General features: G+C 48.8%; 9 protein-coding genes across 9 annotated transcripts; 7 read left to right on the top strand and 2 right to left on the bottom strand.

The window, feature by feature from the left end:
- Window positions 1-739: 739 nt before the first annotated feature.
- On the top strand, window positions 740-1796 carry N7496_000810 (oxidoreductase, short chain dehydrogenase/reductase family; the record flags this gene model as incomplete). Its single annotated transcript, XM_056693741.1, has 4 exons — window positions 740-1194; window positions 1253-1364; window positions 1422-1535; window positions 1596-1796. The coding sequence occupies 4 exons, from the start codon at window positions 740-742 to the stop codon at window positions 1794-1796; spliced, it is 882 nt and encodes a 293-aa protein (XP_056560470.1).
- Window positions 1797-2577: 781 nt separating this feature from the next.
- Window positions 2578-3589, bottom strand: aspf2 (major allergen Asp F2; the record flags this gene model as incomplete). The annotated part of the gene is made up of 3 exons (XM_056693740.1): window positions 2578-2619; window positions 2672-3135; window positions 3202-3589. The coding sequence occupies 3 exons, from the start codon at window positions 3587-3589 to the stop codon at window positions 2578-2580; spliced, it is 894 nt and encodes a 297-aa protein (XP_056560469.1).
- Window positions 3590-4221: 632 nt separating this feature from the next.
- On the top strand, window positions 4222-5779 carry zrfC (putative ZIP Zinc transporter; the record flags this gene model as incomplete). The annotated part of the gene is made up of 4 exons (XM_056693739.1): window positions 4222-4448; window positions 4505-4654; window positions 4716-4956; window positions 5009-5779. The coding sequence occupies 4 exons, from the start codon at window positions 4222-4224 to the stop codon at window positions 5777-5779; spliced, it is 1389 nt and encodes a 462-aa protein (XP_056560468.1).
- Window positions 5780-6794: 1015 nt separating this feature from the next.
- N7496_000807 (GNAT family N-acetyltransferase) lies at window positions 6795-7701 on the top strand (the record flags this gene model as incomplete). The annotated part of the gene is made up of 3 exons (XM_056693738.1): window positions 6795-6911; window positions 7038-7607; window positions 7663-7701. 3 exons carry the CDS (start codon window positions 6795-6797, stop codon window positions 7699-7701), a joined length of 726 nt encoding a protein of 241 aa, XP_056560467.1.
- A 669-nt stretch (window positions 7702-8370) lies between these two features.
- N7496_000806 (VIT and vWA domain-containing protein) lies at window positions 8371-11094 on the top strand (the record flags this gene model as incomplete). The annotated part of the gene is made up of 1 exon (XM_056693737.1): window positions 8371-11094. The coding sequence occupies one exon, from the start codon at window positions 8371-8373 to the stop codon at window positions 11092-11094; it is 2724 nt and encodes a 907-aa protein (XP_056560466.1).
- A 1695-nt stretch (window positions 11095-12789) lies between these two features.
- Window positions 12790-13152, top strand: N7496_000805 (uncharacterized protein; the record flags this gene model as incomplete). Its single annotated transcript, XM_056693736.1, has 2 exons — window positions 12790-13012; window positions 13085-13152. 2 exons carry the CDS (start codon window positions 12790-12792, stop codon window positions 13150-13152), a joined length of 291 nt encoding a protein of 96 aa, XP_056560465.1.
- Window positions 13153-15213: 2061 nt separating this feature from the next.
- N7496_000804 (uncharacterized protein) lies at window positions 15214-16167 on the top strand (the record flags this gene model as incomplete). The annotated part of the gene is made up of 2 exons (XM_056693735.1): window positions 15214-15263; window positions 15330-16167. The coding sequence occupies 2 exons, from the start codon at window positions 15214-15216 to the stop codon at window positions 16165-16167; spliced, it is 888 nt and encodes a 295-aa protein (XP_056560464.1).
- Window positions 16168-16227: 60 nt separating this feature from the next.
- N7496_000803 (flavin-containing monooxygenase) lies at window positions 16228-18194 on the bottom strand (the record flags this gene model as incomplete). The annotated part of the gene is made up of 2 exons (XM_056693734.1): window positions 16228-17465; window positions 17537-18194. 2 exons carry the CDS (start codon window positions 18192-18194, stop codon window positions 16228-16230), a joined length of 1896 nt encoding a protein of 631 aa, XP_056560463.1.
- A 2202-nt stretch (window positions 18195-20396) lies between these two features.
- N7496_000802 (glycoside hydrolase family 47 protein) lies at window positions 20397-22244 on the top strand (the record flags this gene model as incomplete). Its single annotated transcript, XM_056693733.1, has 1 exon — window positions 20397-22244. The coding sequence occupies one exon, from the start codon at window positions 20397-20399 to the stop codon at window positions 22242-22244; it is 1848 nt and encodes a 615-aa protein (XP_056560462.1).
- Between the last annotated feature and the right edge of the window lie 142 nt (window positions 22245-22386).

Below are 22386 nucleotides of genomic sequence, written 5' to 3'. Positions count from 1 at the left end.
CATAGCAAGTAAAATGGCTCGTCTACGTACCTGGATCGAACAAAAGGGCAGTAGTGGGCCGAACCGGGTTGTCTACCGGAACATGCCACGGCACGGCGTAGTTTCGGTGGTCTCGGCTAAATCCTTAAAAGGCTGAATGCGCAACTCCTTACTAAAGTAGGGAATTACCATATCGGGAAGCATTAAGCACCCTGACTTGATCTGTATCTATTGTTCTGCGATATGTGCTACAATTATTCTCAGTCTCTCTGCCGGCTCTGCACCGAGTTGCCGTGGACTTTTCATCGGGCTTAGCTATTGTGCAATCGTGCGATAATCGTGTCAGACCCTTCTCATCTCCGCTAGCGACCCGCAGGGCCTCATTCTCGCTGGTCTTCATCTTGTGCCCCGCAACGTCCTAGTTCTCACTAATCTACTTACTTTAAAGCGTAGGCCTTTGCACCCCATGTTTGTTCATCTGGCCCTGCGAGAATCGGCGTATTCTGTTAGTCAATGTACGTAGAAGAAAAATTGAAACTTGGGCAAAGATGATTGCTTCAGTCCAAGTTCCACTGTGGTTCTTCGAGCTCCCAATCTCTTAATTCGGCCCTCTGTGGTCATGGTGGAACCAACTGCTGTGGACACGCTGCAGGATATTTCCCCTATAAAGTGCAACTCCTCATCTAATGCGCTGGGGTCTTGCTGAATCTTTTCATCCTTGAATACCCCAACGTCTACGCCCGATTCTTTATTCACCAAGATGGCCCCTTCTATTAGCCTCGATCATACTACTCCTGCGGTCGTCCCGGAGTCAAATGAGACCCCGGCTGCGTTCGCACCCACCAGCGACCTTTTCTCTCTAGCTGGTCGTACTGTGGTAATTACCGGAGGTGGTCGAGGTCTTGGAATGACCTTGACTACCGCCGTCCTTGAAGCTGGCGGCGAAGTCGCCTGTCTGGACCTTCTCCCCGAGCCTAGTCCCGAGGAGTGGATTGCTGTTCAGAAACTTGCCACGTCCCGTGGCCTCAAAGCCACCTATACCAAGTGCGACATTACCGATGAGGAGATAACCAAGGGTCTTCTAGAAAATATTGCAGCCGATGCTCTGAGCCGGAATAAGCCCTTGCGCGGGCTCATTACCTGTGCTGGAATTCAGCAAATGGTACCGGCCTTGGAATATCCTATTGAGGGTTACCGAAAGATGCTGGACGTGAAGTGAGCAATTACTGCATCGTGTGGATCTACGAATAAGTTGCTGATGTGTATTCCACAGTGTCCTTGGGACATTTATTCCCGCTAAGCACTGCGCTCGCATCTTCGTGGAGCAGAAGACGCCGGGAAGCATTGTTATGATCGCATCCATGTCAGGCCAGATTGCTAACCGGGTGAGTGCAATATACTACGAGGGACCGACGATGAACTAACAATTTTCTACTGTTTAGGGGTTGACTTGTACAGCCTACAATTCTTCCAAGGCCGCCGTGCACCAGATGTGCCGATCGGTCGCTCAGGAATGGGGACAGCACAATATTCGTGTCAACACACTTTCTGCCGGGGTGAGAATTCGTTAAAAATTTACCTGCATACTGATAGATCTCGCTAACTCATACTTTCAGTATATTCGTACTGCCATGACCGACGCCTTATTGAAGGAAAAGCCCGAAGTTGAGGAGACATGGATGCGCGGCGCCCTCCTCGGTCGCCTGGGTGCGCCCGAGGACTTCAAGGGGCCGACCGTGTATATGCTCGCTGATAGCAGTGCCTGGATGACTGGTGCCGATCTCCGCGTTGATGGCGGTCACTGTGCATCTGCATAGACCGGTCAAAGTTACATCAGGATGAAATAGAGATAGAGGTGGCATGTTTCTGGCGTTTTGGTCTCGGTAAGACAATGTTATAGAATGATTCTCCACAATAAATGAATTATCAATCAATATTTTGATAGAACAGTCAATGGTGCCGTGCTTGATTCTGATTTATTCACTATTTCAAGGGAAAATCAGATAGCCGAGGGTAGTTCACAGATACACCGAGCATCTCATCCACACTGTGTATCTGTGTTTAATTAGTGACGAGGCTGGCTGACGGATCTTAGGTTGGACTTGCCATGTCTAACAGCCCTGGTTGAATACCATCATACGAGAAAGGAGAATCAATGCTATGCTCTGTATTTGAGGTATGCCAATCGCTTGATCCAATGACATTGCAAGGTCGATTTCAGGGCCAGCGGATTGAAGGGGCCGAAACGGTTTATCATTTCACGTCAAAAGCCATGGATCTCATGTGGCCCTGAATGGGTCGAATGTCACAATACCTTCTATCTGACGTTGGCTAGGTGTTACGTCTGACAAGGCGCCAGTTTTGAAGGCGAGAGCTGAGAAGTCAAATTATACATAGACTAAGAATTTTGACCTTGTATTGAAACTGATAGCCTTGCTCTTAGTTTGAAATAGGAACAAAAGAATCATAAGCTGTAGACTACAGCGTATCTGTGACATGGACCACTCTCACAATTCACCACCAAGCCCGAGTTCCCGTCATCTCACCTTTCTGCTCCTACTATGCCCGCTAAGTCTTAGCCTTGAAACATATATGTTCTCAGGTACAGTGAAGCTCGCCTCCTTCGTGGGTATGGCAGTTCTGTGGAAATTAGTCTTCTATCTTAATGGAAAATATTGGTTGGCTCACTCACAGCGGGCACATCGGCTGTAGTAGAGGAAGCTTCGCCCGTCGTTGATGTAGCTGTGGGCTGACTTCCACCTGAATTTGCGACATCCGTTTCATCATCTTCGTGTTTATGCTCATGCTGTTCTCCCGGGCAGCCAATACCTGGGATTGAAATATCATGTGCATAAACTTCCAAGGCGAAGTATTGGAGAGTTTCTGAATCATGTGTCGACAGAGTTGCATTCTCGATTGCGAGGTCAATTACTTCCTCGAATCCATCCGCATAATGGTCGACCCAGCTCTGACCGATGGAAGGGAGATGATACAATCGGTGCAACAGATCAGAGGCCCAAAAAGTATTGGTTTCCGACCCCGAGACTGTGTAGCCCATTCCGCACATTGTTGAAAGAGAACGGCGAGTTTCGTAGCTCAGATCGCAAATGACAGTTTCTTTCGTACCATTTTCGCCTCGCCAATGCCCAGCATAACCTTAAAGACAAGATTCATAAATTCAGCACACCGAGCCAAGCATCATCACGTACGTCAAGGATTTACCTTCAAGATCACAGTTCCCGTCGGGGTTATCGCAGCGGAATAGAACATCATTTTTGTCACCACTAACGACCACTTCGAAAGCTCCAATAGCTTCCATCGAGGGGCTATTGCCGAAGTACTTTCTGTAAATCTCACTTTCATTTCTCCAGCGCGAAATGTGATCTCTAGCATGAGCTGCAAGGTCGACAGCTTCAGCCAGTCCTAGCTCGATTTGGCGACGCTGCGTTGCATTGCAACTAGCATGAATCGGAAACTGTGTCGTTCCACCTGCGTTCCAGGGGGTAATGTCGGTCATCTCAAATGGCCTTGACAGGTTTCCAGAGCCTAGAGCGGGCAAAGCCGCGGTAGTAGCCACCGAGATCATTAAGATTTTGATAAAGATTGCCATGATAAATGCTTTTTTCTGTGCAAACTTCTGTGTATCCCTGACTGGAAAATGAGGAAGAGATATTCCTTTTATAATTTTGCTACCGCCTCTATTTAGTTCTACTAATTGGATAAGTTCATTGCCGAAGTATAGCTTCTCATGCTGTACTGAGCTTTCTGGGTTCACAATATTCCCAAAAATGCCGCAATGATTACTTGGCTCAACCTTGTGGAATGACCCTGAGAGCTGCGGACTGCGAATTGAATATGTGCAAAGCGAGTACCTTGAGAGCTTTTTTCTATGCCCTGGCCTTCCATTCTGGTGGGGTGGTAAAAAGGGTCCTCCAATGCCAAGAACCAAGGCCAGCGGAGTCCTGCCAAGGAGCTTGGAACAGGGGACCTTGATAGAACAAGCGTGATGAAAACCAGTCTCTCCAAGAAAAGTCTCACTCGTTAGCAGATGCCTATGCTTGGCGGTACTCGGGACGATATTCCTCTTCTTGGCGACCGGGAATTTGGCCAAGGAAACTGTCAAGGTACCCATTGAGGTTTTAAAGCGAGACCTTTCATAGAGAGCCAGTCCCCCGGAATATTTTCAAGGAGGCATTCTCAATCGATATTGCTTTTTCCATCTCGGGTACATTTTATATCAAAATGTACGTTCTCAAGGCCTTTGTCATATCTTTGAGTGCAGTCAAGGCATTTGCGGCCACCTCTACTACGGATGCCGCCGCGAGCTCCATCACTGGATGTCATACTCACGGGTCAGAAATATTCTGCTTTGATAATGATGGACACGAGGTTCTGGTGTCGGCAACTACAACACCCACGAGTGGAACACCGGCGCAGTACACTGGCTGTCATTCTCATGGAAACGAGTCGTAAGTTCCGCAGTATAAATTTACGGTCAATTTTCTAATATTTTATTTTCTCAAAGATATTGCATGGATCAAGACGGAAATGATGTCTTGGTACAAGAGCAAGAGACTGATGATGAAGAATCAGACGAACACGACCATAACCATGAAGAGTCTGAAGAATCCGAGTCGACAGAGAAAACTAACTGCCATTTCCATGCTGGTGTAGAGTAAGTTTAAGTATTAAGTCTGTTCCCCACAATCGCTGACTTGATGGTTTTTGTGATGCAGGCATTGTGTCAGCGCAGGGGAGTCCGAGGAGAGTAGCCATCAGTCCTGTGGCATTCAAACAAGAGACTACAATGTACCCCTAAGGATTGGAACACTATTCGTTGTTCTCATCACCAGTGCGATCGGTGTCTTCGCCCCTATTATTTTGTCTAAGCTTCCATTTGCATCCATGAATTCCGTGGTATCAACGATCCTAAAACAATTCGGCACGGGCATCATTATCGCGACAGCATTTGTTCATGTAAGTCGAACTCATCGAACCACTGATATGTTCAAGACTGAGAAATTTATAGCTATACACACATGCCTCTCTTATGTTCACTAATGAATGTCTGGGCGAACTGGATTACGAAGCAACTACTTCTGCGGTGGTCATGGCTGGTATATTTCTGGCATTCTTGTTTGAATATATCGGCCACCGAGTTACCACTGCAAGGGCCGCAAAAGCAGGCACATCACCTTCGGAGCCTTCAAGCTCCCAAGAATCTTCTCGCAAAGAGGATGTCCCACCTCACCAGCAGGTGACACTAGCACATGTTGGGCATACCCATGGGCCACCTCTCGATCTGACCAAACCGATCACAAAATTTTCGGTACTTGTGATGGAAGCTGGGATACTGTTTCACAGTATCCTAATTGGTCTCACGCTAGTCGTTGCTGGAGACTCTTTCTATAAAACTCTTCTGGTGGTTATTGTTTTTCATCAATTCTTCGAGGGTCTAGCGCTTGGGGCTCGCATTGCGATGCTCCCGGGGGCAATCTTTCCTTCGAAAGCCATTATGGCCGGAGTGTTTGCCATTATCACTCCTATCGGGATGGCCATCGGCCTGGGCGTACTGCACTCTTTCAACGGGAACGAGAAGAGCACCCTAATTGCGCTCGGAACATTAGATGCCCTTTCTGCTGGTATTCTTGTGTGGGTAGGCGTTGTAGATATGTGGGCTCGAGACTGGGTGATCGAAGGAGGTGAAATGTTCAATGCACCTCTGACGAGAGTGCTAACAGGTGGATTGGCTTTGGTGACTGGGCTCGTTCTGATGGGGCTGTTAGGTAAATGGGCTTAAGCGGCCAAACTGCAGGCCGCTGTCTGCAGACTAGCGGTAGTTTCCGCCCAGCTGTTTATCGGATCTACTTCCACCTCGAAGTCACTAAGATCCAACATGGCTTCTAAAAATAAAATTAAACTCTATCCGCCATGTGGACTAGATCTATGAGCTACTGTACTATTGTAATAATACCCATTCTATAGGCGTAGAAGCGTTTGAACTATGAACTGAGGCTGCATCGCTCACGATCCCCAGTTGTCTGCCGATAAGACCAGTAAGGAGCCCCACTTACTGGGGCCGCACAGCCAATGATTAAGTGTCTCCGCAACAACCTGCCCGATTGCGAATAGCCTCTCCACCTTCGCCAACACAAGCCGTGAAAACGCCGACCCCCGCGTTTGAGCGAGAGGAGGGAGAGGTTGGTCAACAGACATTACTTTGATAAGTTTCTTTTAAACCTACTGAGCCCTTGGCGTGCAGACTACCTTGGTTTTGGTTGGTCTACGCTTACTATCGGGATCAGAGCGGTATCCTTATAGGCATCGAGAGATGTTGTGCGACACATCTACCTGTGGTCATCCGTATCTGTGCCGGGTGGAGCTTCCTGAATTGGTTAGTGAGACGCCAGCTGAGGGGACAGCAGATAAGAGGAGTGGTAAACAGCGGAACAGAGCAAGATGGGGACCAGCTATATGAGCCCCTTCCCTAACCCCCTTGTAGTTCTTGGAATAACTTCAGTTTCGATTCACTACTATACCACCTACCTGCTACTGGCCCGTCGCAATATACCTAGATTTGACTCTCCCATTTTCCTCACCTGCCTACCATCAACCAGTGGACTGCACCACGACAATCCAAATTAGATGGCGGTTTTGTCTCTCTATCCATTACGGCTCCACTCACATTCCTATACCATATCGCTGTCCCAGCCCCTCCGCAGAGCCAGTAGAAACAATACTCAAAAATCTAAACCGGTGATCTAAGCCAACAGTCATCGCGATTTTGTGAGGCAATAGTGGCAAGACCAGAAAATATGGCAATCGAAATTGTCCCTTTGACCAAGGCCGATATACCATCGGCCGTAGAGTGCGTTCAGAAAGCTTTTTCCGATGACCCTTACTTCCGTTGGGCATTCAATGATCCTTCTAAGGTATGAAATATCATTTTTTAAGGGTAAACCCCGGGTCTCTCTTTTCTGTGGTGTTGAGAAAGAGAAAGCAACATTTTTTGATCAAATTGTGCAATAGAAATGAATTAACACTTTCAAACTCTCTAGTTCAACACTCAGCGAAACGCAGCGTCTTTAGCGGCACACTTTCAGTATGGCCTTAGCTGCGACTGCCCTATCTCGGTTGCCAAAGTAACCTGCTCTATAAGCGACCAAAAGGTTGACCGTGACTTCAACCTAGCACCAGGCAGCGTTGTCGGTGTTGGCTGGTGGTACTCACCTCAGGCAGCACGCGCATCTCAAACTTGGTCCATCTGGGCGCAGGAGTGGCTCCTTTCTTTTCGACAGCTCCTGAATAATATTCGCTTCCTAGGCCGAGGCGGCCTAAATGTGCCTCGATACTGGATCTGGAAGCAGGTCCAAATGGAGGCACATAATACTCTCTGGACAGATCCTCGTGGTTACTACTTCTGTAACATGGTGGGTGTCAGTTCTCAGGCTCGTGGAATGGGCGTGGGGAAACGATTGATGGAAAGTGTTATGGAGAAGGCAGATCGAGAAGGTATGCCGTGCTACTTGGAAAGTAGTAAAGGCCACCCGAATATTACCATCTATGAAAAGATGGGGTTCGAGCTGATCAAAGAGATTCAATGTGTCGAAGGCGGAGACGTCTGCAAGGTAAGCTAAACCCAGCTTTAAATCCCGATCAATGACTGACCTGGAAACCCGCAAGCTATATTGCATGATCCGAAACCCGAAGGCCAAGTCTTAACGAACTAGCTATTATGGAAAAAAAGTAGTGGCGCTGCATATCTCATCAACACGTTATGAATGGCAGATTTCGTGGGGTCCTCCACAATAGAATCACCCTGTCATGATTCATGGGAATGTTGACAACCTTAGATAAGTCCGGGCGGTCGACGAATACCGTATAGGAAGACGCTTCGAAAAAGTGTAACTCGACTAGATATGATTACTAGCCACCAAAATATTTTCATGCTTCGAGTCCTGTCGTATCCGTTTCGAATTTGACTCAGGGCTAGATGCAAGGCAAACTCGATGAGGGGTAGTAGCACTAGGGGTCTCGCTGCGGACCGGGGGACTAGGGGTCAAAGAGTCCCCACTCAACAAATCGGAGACCTGTTTGGGGAAGGACCATTCGACGCTACTGCTTACCCGTCGGCCAATCAAATTGGTAAAGTAGCCTTATCGAGGCTGAGTCTTGCAGAGCCTCAATCATGCTGTTACTTTGTGAGTCAACCTATAAAACCAGCTCATTGTACACTTTACGAATTCAAGACCAGCTAAGCAAACAATCGCATTGCATGGAATATTAAACTATTAAACTCACCAACATCCCCCAATCCTTTACTGAGATCTACCACCACGAGACCAAGATCACCAACACAGTTTCCCCTTGTCAACCAGGTTAATCGATCAAATGTCAATTCACGGCTGTTTCTACCGGATCCCAGGAAACCGTCGTACAGTCAACGAGTACCTCCCACAGGTAGGGTTGGACGTGCACGCAACCCTTCTGTCGACCACGTCCAGAGCCCTCCTCACTCAGACTTTCGTGAATCCATCATCAACAGAGCCTATTCCAGAAGTCCTCTATACTTTTCCCCTCTACGACGGAGCCAGTGTTGTCAATTTTACCTGCCGTGTAGGAGACGACGTTATTCGGGGCAAAGTGGAACCAAAGAAAAAGGCCGATGAGATCTACCAGAAAGCCAAGGCCAAAGGACAGACAGCTGCAATCTTTGACCAATCATACAACGCGGGCGATATTTTCAAGACCAGGGTGGGCAATGTCCCAGCCGGCGGGAAAGTTGTTATTGAAATCACAATGGTGGAAGAACTGAAGCAAGACGCCCAAACAAATGGACCGCGGTATACAATACCCATGGCCATTGCTCCACGATATGGGGAGCGACACGAGGTATCAACTGGCCCCGAGGGAACAGTTGTCAAGACAACCATCAAGGTTGATGTCATAATGGAAAAGGGCTGCACGATTCGTAATGTCCGGTCGCCAAGTCACCCCATTGAGTTGAACCTAGGACGGGCGTCCTACATGTCAGAATCTACTTTTGAGCCTTGCTACGCCTCGGTCAGGCTGCAGAAGAATGCGGTCATGAGAGAGGATTTTGTTCTCACGGTGAACTCTGATAACCAAGATAACCCTGTCGCCTTCCTGGAAACGCACCCCACTCTGCCCAACCAGCAATCATTGATGGTCTCTCTGGTCCCGAAATTCAGCCTACCGCCAGATCCCTCGGAGATTATCTTCGTGATCGACCGAAGTGGCAGCATGCAAGACAAGATCGTGACTCTCAAGTCTGCCCTGGAGGTATTCCTAAAGTCGCTACCACTCGGCGTGCCATTCAACATTGTCTCATTTGGCAGTCACTGCAGCACGCTATGGCCTCGCAGCAGGGTCAGTGACAAAGCAAGTCTCGTTGATGCACTTGAATTCACGAAGACCATCGATGCGGACATGGGAGGGACAGAGATTCTGGCTGCACTCAAAGCTGCAATGAAAAACCACTACAAGGATAAGATCCCCGAGGTCCTGCTCCTTACTGATGGGCAGGTCTGGAACCAGTCGGACATCTTCAAGTTCGTGGATGAGGCTGTACAGAAAAGCTGTGCGCGTTTCTTCAGTCTGGGTATCGGAAACGCTGCTTCCCACTCTCTCATCAACGGAATTGCTCGAGCAGGGCGAGGCTTCTCCCAGTCAGTCCTGAAGTATGAGGAGCTAGATAAAAAGGTCATCCGCATGCTCAAAGGGGCTTTGATGCCACGCCTGGAAGACTGCCGATTGGACCTGGGACTATCTGTTCTGGTGGATGATTTTGTGGAGATTGAACCAGAGACAAGTAAACAACCATCCCTGGAAGTAACCACGAAGCCAATCTCCTTCTTTGAAGAAAGTCACGATGATTCGGGAATTCTGGAAGTGTCGGGGCAGGCTTTGCCAAAACTCTCTGTTCCAACATTCATTCATGCACCTACTGAGCTCCCTTATCTTTATCCCTCCATTCGATCAACGGTGTTTGTTCTCTTTTCAAACGAGACCTGTTCTCTTCCTGGCAAAGTCACGCTTCGCGCTAACAGCCGCCATGGCCCACTCGAGCTGGAGATACCTGTTCAAGATGTTGGTAGTGGAGAAACCATTCACCAGCTAGCAGCCAAAAGGGCCATGACCGAGCTTGAGGAATCTCGAGGCTGGATCCAGGATGCAAAGACCGATCGTGGCGAATCAATCAAGGAGAAATTTGAAAGTCGAATGGATGAGCTCGTACAAAACGAGTGCGAACGACTGGGTGTTCGATTCCAGATCGCCGGCAAGCACTGCTCGTTTGTGGCTGTTAGAGAAACTAAACCCGATTCCGAACCTGCGGCAGAAAATGCGGAAATTCTAGAAGTTGAAGCGTCTGGTATGACTGGCAGTGAGATTGAGAGTGAAATTAACTTAGATATAACAGACCACAGTGCCATGAAGTTTCTACGTGATGTCAGTGACTCTAATGGTGCGATCATTAGCTGTGCTCCTGCATCGGCATCCGCTCCATCTGCTTCTTCTGGACTTTTCGAGGCATATTCGGAAGACGAGGACCAGGACGAGGACGAAGATATGGGCTTCGCACTTTTTGATGATGATACTCCTCCACCAGCCCCTCAATTCAAGGATTTGTGCAAGAAGAGAGCCTTCCCCATCATGCGGTCTACAACTGCAGGAAAGCGTTGTCGAATGTCAATTCCTGAGAGCGACGATGAAAGCTCCAAAGCTCGTGGTGTGGAATCGAAATTGCAGCGAATCGTCCAGCTGCAGGCATTTGAGGGTTACTGGGACTGGTGCGACGAGCTTCATCAGATACTTAGCCTTGATCAAAAAGCTCTTCGTGCGCAATTGCTTGGTCGATACAAAGCGCTTACAGGCAACGAAACTGATATTCTGGACCACTCTGACTGGAAAGAGATTCTTGCTACTAGCCTTGTGGGTCGTTATCTAGAGAACCGGGCCTCGGAATCCAGAGACGTCTGGGAATTGCTCAAGGAGAAGGCAGACAAATGGGTGAATGATGCGATTGAGTCCATGAGTCAAGAACATCGAACAGTTGTGAGAGAGCTAATTGCTGAGCTGAGATCTTCTTTCTGAGCCTGCTGAGTGGTTGGTGTAATGTGAAGCTGTGATTTGCTCTTTGAGACCAAGAACCTTTATGACCCAATAGCTACATAGCTTAAATTGATCATATATGCGTTCAGCTATCTTATCCTCGTATTTTGGCCCAAGTTTTCCTTGTCGTGTCATATGTGGCTCGGTATAGCCATCTTAAGCAAAAGCCTAGGTATCTGAATCAACAAATCCAGTAGTCTAAGCCTTTACCAACTCTCCGTGAGACCCTTGAAGCTAACGCCCGCTGAGGATGCATTTTGATTTCTGGGTAGAATATCTCGTCAATAATATATGGCGGGTGCCTAGTCTCGCTACAGCCATCGATCCTTCATCCAAAGAAACTCAGAGTAAAGTGGATCCCTAGAGTACAGTCGATTTTGCCTCACAGTGGTCATATCTAGGTTGTGGACTTGTTGCCAAAGAGGCCATTACGGCCCCAAAAATGACAGAGTCATTGAAAGTGCCTTTTTGCACAGTGGCTGAGGATGTCCCTCATATTAAAAGTGTAGCACTGTCCAAAAATTTGCTTCTTTCAGCCGTCGGCTTCATGTTGATCTGTTGATCATCCGTAGGCAAGGGATGGGTTTTGCCTCTCCTCGCGGCCCCTCACCCTGCCTTTAAGCGTGATATCTTTTTTTTAAACAGGCACGTCACCGTTTACTCAATTCCTCAGTATTCTGAAAGCCTGTTCCTCTTATTTCGCCTCCCGTCGAGACTTCTGGCAATCAACGCTCTGCTTCATTCATTGACACTTTGGCCCTACCTGAAACAACCCCACTCACACGCAGCCCGAATGACAACGCGAGAGCCAATTGGCGTAGGCCCCGCATCAAGCTTTGTACTAATTCGCGAGCAAAGACTGGAACCACGCCTGAAATCTGCGTCAGCACTACTATTTTCAGGCTGCAAAGTCCCACTTATCTCCATTTCGATCGAGCGGTTCTCTGTCGAAACACACTGAGGAAAAAAAAAACTAACGGCGTGTATCATCACTCCGTCTGCACTTGCAGATCATCGGACTCCGTTACTTGCCTTTCCAAACACAAAGTTTGTTGCAAAGTAGACACTGTACGCCATGCTATACTTGGTTTTCACTAACCCAACAATAGCTAAAAATGGTCACACTGGCGGTATCCGCCCCGATCCGCCAATGCGATCTGTGAGGGACGATACACGATGGGCAACATGGCCAATGATAATAAACCCAAACCCCCAGTGTCCATCAACATGGTCGGCTCGAAGGGCCCAGAAATGAGCCATGATCAGCCAATGGTGATCCGGTCGTTCCGCGGTAGGCACAGATCAGATTGCGAAATATGAGGCATCACCCCCGAAGACTGGCGTAAGCCGAATGTCTTTATGCTGTGCTGTGCATTGTCCTCGGTACATGTACTTCGTCGCATCCCTGCCAAATCTTTTATTTTCCATCTGTCCCCCCTCTTCTCCTCTTTGTTCGACCCATTTCGCTTTCCCGTCGCTTTTATAGCTTGATTGTCACCCACGACCCTCAATCTACTACTTCCAACCCACCGTGGATCAACCCCAGACCCTCAAACCCGCCATGCACTGACCAACGCCTAACGGCTACAACTATACATTAAAAACGCCACCAGACTCGTATTCTGCCCATATCGTGACAGCTATTACTCGTTTAGTTTGATCTTTTCTCATCGCACCATGGGTCTCACTACACCTGCCATCATTGTGATCGTGCTGGTCGGCTGCCTAGCCATCACTGCTCTCGGCGCCGCCCTCTTCCGCCACTACCGACCGCTCGAAGAAGAAGCGCGATACAGTGCCTCCTACGAGCAAGGACAATACATGCGTACAGTGCGAATGCGCAACTATGGCCACTTAAAGCAAGAATCGCTAGGCGCAGTAAAGGATCTTGAGTCACGATGTACGCTTTCCCTCCGGTCGCTCCAGTTTGCGATCGCATTTCATGCGGCTAACCGTTAAACTACTCGAGTAGATACTGCAGACGAGGTTTCGAGCCACTACAACCCCCACCAATACACACCTCACGCGCCGCAAGAGTAAATCAGCTTGCATTTACCCACTCTATCTCTCTACGAATTATCGATGACCACGAATTACCACGATGAAAGAATTTTATATGGCAGGATTTTTGAAGGGCCATTCTCTGGATCTATACGGCGCACAATGGCGTCGCAATGGGAATGACTGAATGGATGGATGAATTGGCAGAGGCCGAATTTGTTTTCAGCGATCTATCATACCTTCTATCGATAACTAGGCACATCTTAGCCTAGGGTCGCTTGGAAGATGCAATCTGGGATTTCTTGGGGCTTTTGAGCGCAATTTTTGCATTTGTCGATTTCCATATACAACACCGCGGAAGAGTTATTACCATCCAAATGTTTTCTACCAGCATCTCATCTCTGAATACTAAGAAAATAAAAATAAAAATAAAGTAAAAGCCTTACCTAACCGGCTCCCACTTGATATTTTCCATTTGACCTATCGTAGAGCATGAATCACATTTACAGATCAGGTTGGTAAAGGAGATTCTATTACCCATGATGTCTCTCCTGCTCTATACTGCTGTTAGTTTACATGCCCAGACTTAACCAATAATGGACAAAAAGGGTCCGGAATGCTGCCTTAGTTCGATCCATATCAAACGTGCGCGTCTGGTCGACTAGATTACCCGATCGATGAGGTGTGTCTCGCACTCTTCGCCTATTTAGGCATCCCATACGCCAGCTCGAACTTCAACCACGAAGATTCAGCACTTGCCTATCGCAATCCTGACCCCATTCGATCGCCCAATTGATATCTGCTGCGGGGGAGGCGATATTTGACTGTTCATCAATATATTTATTCGCGACTTTGGTCTGCGCCTACAAGCCTCCGCTCCTCTCGTGGCAAGTTTTCGAGCTGAGCCCACGCCAAAGCCTCGCTACGTCCTATTAGCAAAGCGCATTCGTGCTCCAACTTCCGAACCATGGGCACCATTGTCAGCGGATCAGCTAAGCTTCGTATTGATTAAGCAATATTCTGACTGCGACTGCTTTCATAATATCTATTGAAAATCTCAGCTCATTTCCAAGCATGTCGACCTGGAGACCTGAATAGTTTTCATTGCTAATTTACCCCACCCTTTCGCGGACACGGATACTCCACGGAGATTCCACGGAGCCTTGACGGGGATCAGAGATGTTTAAGTGGTATCGCATTATCCACTCAACGGGGATTATTATTGAATGGATAGGAAATTTCTAGCATAGCTCCGATCACTCCTGCACCTTACATCATAAGCGCAGCTGTAATCACACCTAAGCCCGAATTCCCCTTTAGCACTAGTCAGTATCTCGTGGACTTCTACTGGATGGCGATTGCCCGTAAGCCATGGACGGATGAGGCTGTAACCAGCGCTGCCTCGGTTGATCGACATGAGACTACCAATGACCGCACTTTCGGCCCTACAGGGCGCAGACCGACCGTCCAGCTCTCTGGGGCTTGGCCTCCAGTCGGCCTTGGGCCCGTCGGGCGCAGGATTCGGTCTGTTAGTCGTCTACATTGAGCTTTAGCTGCTCATTTAGCTGAAATCATCATAGATGATTTCCTACGTGATTGCAGGATCCGCCCCCAAAACCCCACGTGTGACGATGAAAGAAACGTTCGGGATCGCACAGCTTTCTCGATGCGGTTATTCCCGTTTGCCTAGCCACGCTGGCCTGGTTTGAGGTATTGACAGAAGAACCAATAGCGATTCCATGGATGCTATCTAACTATCCAACTAAGTTTGACTCGCATTCTCGTATCTGAATTTCCAGGCAGCCAAAAACGACACTGCCTTTTTGGGCAATACGGCGTATTCGCGGAACCCCTAAGCCCTTCTTCCAGACTCCCCCACATGGTTCGTGCGCTACGGCCGTAGAAATGGATACGAGTACGGCTGGGTCAGGCCAAGATCGAACTAACTATTTATTGACTCGAGGCCTCGATGTGTCGGTGTGAGAAAAAAAAGTTCCCATCTTCGTGCACACAATTAAACAACTCACCATCAAATTTAAACTTCTCGAAACTGCAGCCGGCAGATCAGTCGTCATGATCTTCATGCGGCATGAACCAACTATGAGCACCCTCTCAGTCAACTACGAAAGTGACACGGCCAGCGATGAGCGGTATGTACTATTTTTGTTTTGGTTTTTTATTTCCCGCGACAAATAGATCTAATCTCAAAAATCTAGACCAGTTTCACAACCCTCGCGAACCAAAATCCAAGCAAATTTTCAAATCGCCCGCCCACCACCAAAATCATCACTCCGGCTCTCCGCAAAGTTATTACTGCAAATCCAACAACTCTCGCACAACCACCGTCCAGTCCCCGTTCTAGAAATATGGCAACCGCCATTGCGCAAATCAAAATTGACTCGCGAGTTTCCTCAACGACCAAAGCTACGGGCGGGCGATATCTACGCGACTCTCGATGAACCATACATTCCCAGCGCACCCTCGGTACGGAAGGACTCTACGAGATCTGACTCGCAAGAGAGCACGAACAGCAATCTTCAAAATAAGGATATAGTGTCAGCCATCTGTCAATCATCGAGTGGCGAAGCCAAGACCTCAATTATACACTTTCGCGACGCTCAGTGCAGCTGGCAGGCCAGCGTGGGCACTGCAGGCCCTGAGAAAACACTATGCTACCGATTTACTATCAACGATGAAAACAGAGACAAGAGCGACCCGGGCCGAATGATTATGCAATGGGAAAAGCGCGGCCTTGCTGGCAAGGACGAGAATTCTTCGCACTCATTCAATTCAGACCAATTTGTTCTAGTTTTGATTGATCGCCAGGCACGGCGGAAGAGTCGCATAGCAACCATGACCCCTGGCGGGCTGGAAATCATGGTCCGGAAAACCTCTATCATGGAGCACCTGCAGATGTGTTTGGACTTGACAAATCCTATATCGACAGCAACGAGTGGCGATCTGGACGCCCACGAGAACTTAGAAATGTGGCTATATACGCACGTTCTTACCTTAGGTATATGGGTGGCCCAGCAAGAAGGTTGGCTTGGTTGAGTGACGAGAAATATGAATAAATGATAAGAATGACATGCTAGTGTTTATATCGAATCAAAGCTAGTACGAAGCAATGCCCTCCTCCAGTGCCTTAATCTGTAGTGCCAGCAGACGAGAATAGTATCTGCACAGGGCCAGATTGCCACCCATGAACCAGAAGCCTGGGTAGCCACTGCGACGCCAGATAGTTCGCATCTCGCCCTCCGAGTCAAGCCCCCATACGTCACCAACCCGATCGGCAATCTCATCGCCAAAGATAAGGCGCGCTTGCGTGCGCATGTTCTGGTATCCCGTCGCAAAAATAATTTCATCCGCCTCCAACTCCGAGCCGTCGGCAAATCGGAGTCCATTGGGGAGCACTTCGCTGATCTCCTGCCCCTGCTTCACCTTGATCTTCCCGTCGATGACCAACTGGCTACCACCAACGTCGATATAGTACCCACCCCCACGCTGGAAGTACTTGACTAGAAGACCTGCATCCATGGGGCCACGGTCGGTCTTGAATCCAGCTTTCTCCAGCCCATCAAGGGTCTTTGCATCGTTCTTGGCAATCAACTCGAACACTTTGAGCTGCTGGGCCTTGAAAAGTTCGGGAGGGATACTCCACAGGTATGCGTCCGAGTCCTCGGTTGGGGGACCAGCCTCCTCGTACAGACCTTTCAGTCCAATATTGACAATAGAGTCCGAGGTCACAACGCAAGTAGAGCTTCGCTGCACCATAGTGACTTCGTAGCCTTTTTCCACGTAGTCCTGGGCGATATCGTGGCCGGAGTTACAAGAGCCGACGACAATCGCCTTCCTGCCTTGGGAGCCAGGTTTCACACCCTTGAACTCGGAGCTGTGGCAGATCAGGTCGCCCTTGAAGTTTTCAGCTCCTTTAAAAGTAGGCATGTTCTTTTTACCTGAGTGGCCAGTAGCTTGGATGACATGGTGGGGATGCAGAGTGCGCGTTTCAGTGGTGCCGTCTTCGGACTTGCGCTCGAGGATGACAGTCCACTGCCTCTTGCCCTCGTCATAGGAGGCAGACTTGAGTTCGGTCCGGGTCCAGACGTTCAATTCTAGAAGCTTGGCATAGGACTCGAAGAACTCGGCCAGCTTGTCTTTGGGTGTGAAAATTGGCCAGTTTGATGGGAAGTTCAGGTAAGGTAGGTGGTCGTACCACACGGGATCGTGGAGAACGAGTTGATGATACCGCCGACGCCAGCTGTCTCCAATTCTGTCTTCTTGGTCGACGATCAAGGTGTCGACGTTGAGCATTTTCAGTCGAGCCGCGGCGGTAAGACCACCTTGGCCGGCACCTGCATATAAATAGTCAGCCTCACATTTCCGTTAATAGTGGCCTCGACCTTTTGAATTTGATCAGTCATACCGAGGATGAGTACAGCGGGATCTTTGTCCACATAATTACTGTCGGCATTGCGTCTATCCTGCCAGTTCTGACGTCCTTGCTGCTCTCCGTGTTTCACTCCAATTGGTCTGCGGGCATGCGTTGCCTCTTCGTGGCCTGTCAGTTCAAGTAGAGTAGTAGAAATGGTGAAAATCTTCCACTCGCTCCCTTGCTGTGCCAATCGTACGACACCCTGTCCATTTCCAAAGTTGGTGGTAACCTTGATGAAGAATTCAACTCCATGGACTTCACCAAAAGCATCGATGGGACCGTTGTGCGGCGCTTTGAATGCAGATGAACGGTCGACTTCAACCTTGACGGATGACAGGCTTTCCGTCGCGAACTTGGCGACTGCTTCGCGTCCCTTGATGGTTCGGAAATCCCAGGACAGACAGAGGTGGTCGCGCCAGTAGCTGTTCTCCAAGAATGTTTGAGACACAGCATTGGCCTCCTTCTTCTCAAGAGCGTTGTTCAATTGCTCGACAACTTCGGTTGCAATCTGGTCGGGATTCTCTGGAGCGGCTGTGTTTGTTTCGGGGAATTGGCCGAATGGGATATTGTGGGAGCCAGGCTCTACTCGTTCGCGTGATGGGAGACTCAGCTGGTCTGCCATAGGAGATTCAACGTCAACAGCTGCCATCTTGAATGGGGTTGTTATGTTGAGAGTGAAATAGAAATAGTAGGACTGGAACCGCCGGTCGGAGCAAGCCCGACTGGATTTAAATGCTACTGCCAATGCCTGGAACCCCGCATCGCTGCTGACTTTACCACAACCCAAGCAACTTCCAAAATGGTGGGGAGATCTCCACCGAAAACGCTCAGCTGAGTGACAATCAAAGTAGTCTACACTAGTTTAGCCTGGTGTCTACGGGCCCCGCTGTGATCTAGGGTCCCCTGATGGATTCGTCAGTGTTTTCCCACACATGAGTCCTCCACATTATTCAAGGGCTCTGATAATGCTAATGAGACTACAGTGCCTACCTCGGTCACGTCAAATTGCCATGCTTCAAGCGCTGGTTGTATTTTTCTGCGCTCTCGTCGGTTTTTTGCGCATGTGACGGCCTCTACTCAGTCGGGTCCAGTAGTATGCAGCATCCTTGTTGCACGAAAATAGCTGCACAAGTAGCTTGGACTCGGCATGCCATCCAATCCCTCGTAAGGTGACTCGGTGAGTTGTAACGAGCTAGGTTTCAAGGTGGCGTTCAATCATGGATTAAATTCAGAGCCATGCAAGCTTGAGAAAGTAAAGGTTATTATCTCCTGGGTATGTTCGATTTCTCCTTGGTCTTCATCTCTGTCCGCCGACACCGGCGGACTGCGGGGCGAGAACAGTAGTAGCGCAGGCTAGGCCGTCCCTCAACCAAGTCGCGCGGGCGGGTAGTATCCGATTCGATTGGTATTAATTGCAAGGAAGAGAAATGTTGCATGTTCGCACAGTATGTCCGTTGGCATACTAGGTATGTGTGGCCGTGTTACCTCCTGGTTCCAAACTTCTCTCAAACTCCCCACCTACAATGCACTAGATGCCGTCATAGCGTCGCGAAATATATATTAAGATCGAGACACACAATGGAAGGCACCCTTAAGGAGGGTTATTTATCAGGAACATGGATAAAATTAAACTATCCATATGAACTGGAATGCTAGGCAATCCTTCCCTTAAGAGTTTCGAGTAATATAAAACTCAATAACTAGTGAACATGCGAGAAGGACAAAGATGGTTGAAGAATGCATTGCTGTGCCGTGAACAAACGGCATGAAAGGACAAATAGATCATGATCGCAATTCTGAGGCATCTTATATCAACGAGCATCATTGGTCTAGTGGTAGAATTCGTCGTTGCCATCGACGAGGCCCGTGTTCGATTCACGGATGATGCACAGCATTTCTTTTTTGTATTTCTCCCTGATTGAATTTTTGGGGGGCCCACCTTTTTAAGATAAGCGAAAGGGAGCCTTCCTGAAAGATGTGGTCAATAGACGATGAATTGGTCAACTAGCTAGTAAAGACTCCAAATTGAATAGAACTATCAATAGTATATGGAGTACTACTTCCTGACTAGCGGGTAGCCGTAGTGCAGTCGCACAACTATTCTTTGCATTGCGCCGAACAGCCTGCCACCGTCTATCGACTAATACCTACTTAGATTATCCCCCCCCCTTCCGCCCCTGACCGGACTATGTAATACGCGGCGGAAGTGGAGATGCTGTCGTGTCTTCACATACAGTAAACCCGACTCAATTGCCAGCATTTCTTTATCTATCATCTCTTTCAGGGGGGCACTGTTCTAAGGCTCTTTCGTTTGTAAAAGAGCTTCTTTGAGTATCAATGAATAGGAAGCTTATCCTTACTGAAATGTGAACAGCAGGAAGCCAAGTCACTACCTGAAACCCCGGCTAGAGAGTCTAGACCACAACGACCATGCATGAAAAACTCCGGCGTGGATGCCCAGACCACTCAAGCCACTCCGTGCAATACAAGACCAGCGGAAGCGTCGTAAGCCCGCATCGTATTTGTTCGCTGGCCGGAACGACGCGTTCGCGGAGCCACTTGCATTGAATTGGAGACAAGCTCCTATCCATGATCAAACTATTGAGTGAAATTTATTCTTGGTCGCACTCTTGGCAGGGCTGATGAGGAGGTCCAACATGGGGTTTAATTGCCTAGACCTCCGCTCGTCTCCTGGTCGCGCCGTGACCTGCTTCTCCTGTCTTTCCTACTTCCCCCCTCCCTCTCGATTATACAGGTGCCATTGCATTCTCTACGCCGATCGTAGCTTCGCATATGAAAATGCTGGAGCCAGAAGCTACGGCGTAAAAGCTGAAGTCAATCCCTTTCCAATATGAGTCGGATTAGACGCCAATACCTGGGATGCTTCCTCGCTATCCTAGTGGTATTTTTGCTGTACAATCGCAGCCGATCATGGCAAAAGGTCGAAACTGAGAATAACCCGCCGGCGATCGTGCCCCCCGCCAATCCCGAACCGTTGGACGATCACCCGCAGAACGAACCCAGACCAGACTCGATATGGTCAACATTACCTATACGATTCCCTGCCGCCTCAATCCAATCGATACCGGAAGGAAACCCACAGAAACTCCCTAAAATCCAATCCGCCTCCTCAAGAGTGTCCAGAATCACCCTATGGTATCAGACTGGCCGACAGTCCGCTGTGAAGGAGGCATTCAGCCGGTGTTGGAAGTCGTACAAGTCCAAAGCATGGCAGGCAGACGAGCTCGCACCGATAAGTCGAACGTCACGAAATGGTCTTGGAGGCTGGGGTGCGACGATATTCGACAATCTTGATACACTGTGGATCATGGGCATGCATGATGAGTTTGAAAATGCAGTTACCGCCATCTCTCAGATGAGCTTTGCGGATACTTCCTCGCCTGAGATCAATACACACGAGATCAATGCACACCTCCTCGGCGGCCTACTGGCTGCATATGATCTGAGTTCTGACAACAGATTGCTGCAAAAGGCAATCGAGGTCGGCGATATGCTCTATGCTGCCTTTGATACCCCTAACCGCATGCCTATCATACATTGGGATCTCCACAGGGCCCTGCGACAAGAGGAGCAAATTGCCGAAGAAGTAGTATCTGCCTCGGAACTTGGATCATTTGCCCTAGAATTCACACGACTGTCTCAGATTACTGGCGATCAGAAGTATTTCGATGCAGCGCAGCATGTTATGACGACACTTGATCGACAGCAGGACTTCACCAAATTGGCTGGCATGTGGCCCGTTGTTCTCAACGCCCGGACGGAGGTTTTCGACGGGGACCTCTATTCCATGGGCGCTGAAGTTGACTCCCTGTACAAGTCATTGCCGAAGGCATACGCATTGCTGGGAGGCCAAGAACCTATGTATCGCAAGATGTACGAGAAATTCACGCGCACAGCTGCAGGCCACAGCCTGTTTCGACCGATGAATGCCGAAGGAAAAGATGTTCTAGTCTCTGGCTCAGTTCATGTCATGATGACCGAGAACGGGAAGCCGCGCACGCACTTGGATCCTCAAGTTCATAGTCGCGCGTGCTCTGCAGGGGGGATGTTTGCCATTGGTGGCGCTCTCTTCAATATCCCGACGCATCGACAGATTGCCCACAAATTAGTGGACGGCTGTATATGGGCTCACAATGCTATTCCTCTAGGTATTATGCCTGAAATATACGAAGCCATTCCATGTGCGTCGCAAAAGACCTGCCCGTGGAACGAGTGGCATTGGAAGCAAGAAGTCTACAAATGGACTGCCAACCAACCGAACCCAAACTCCAACTTGGATGTTGACAAGTACATTGGGGAACATCATATTCCCAAGGGGTTTATTGCCATTCCCGACACTCGCTACAATTTACGACCGGAGACTATTGAGAGCATATTTATTCTTTACCGACTCACCGGCCGAGAAGACCTTCTTGATATTGCGTGGGAACTGTTCCAGAAAATTCAAAATGCCACTAAGACCTCCGATGCCAACGCAGCCATCGTGGATGTCACAACAAATGGCGAGCCAATGCTTGATGACTCCATGGAGAGTCATTGGATGGCCCAGGCCCTCAAGTACTTCTACCTCATTTTCAGTCCACCAGATGTGTTGAGTTTAGATGAGTATGTGTTTAACTCTGGTGGACACCCTCTAAAGATCCCCGAACATACGGAGACAGGGGTTGAATTCCAGTGACGAGGGAATTGAATTCCTGTACGGTGAATTTGATGCTCAGTTGAGTCTTGCATATCCTGGCGATTATCTGTGAAGAAGCAGATGATGTTTTTTTCTTTGTAATAATACATGTACATAGCGTGGGCGTCGCCGTCAATTTAAC

The sequence above is a fragment of the Penicillium cataractarum genome, assembly GCF_028827025.1.
Source record: "Penicillium cataractarum strain IBT 29864 chromosome Unknown utg000001l, whole genome shotgun sequence".
Classification (NCBI taxonomy): Eukaryota; Fungi; Ascomycota; class Eurotiomycetes; order Eurotiales; family Aspergillaceae; genus Penicillium; species Penicillium cataractarum.
Note: the sequence above shows the minus strand (reverse complement) of the source record. Positions and strands in the feature narration are given on the sequence as shown.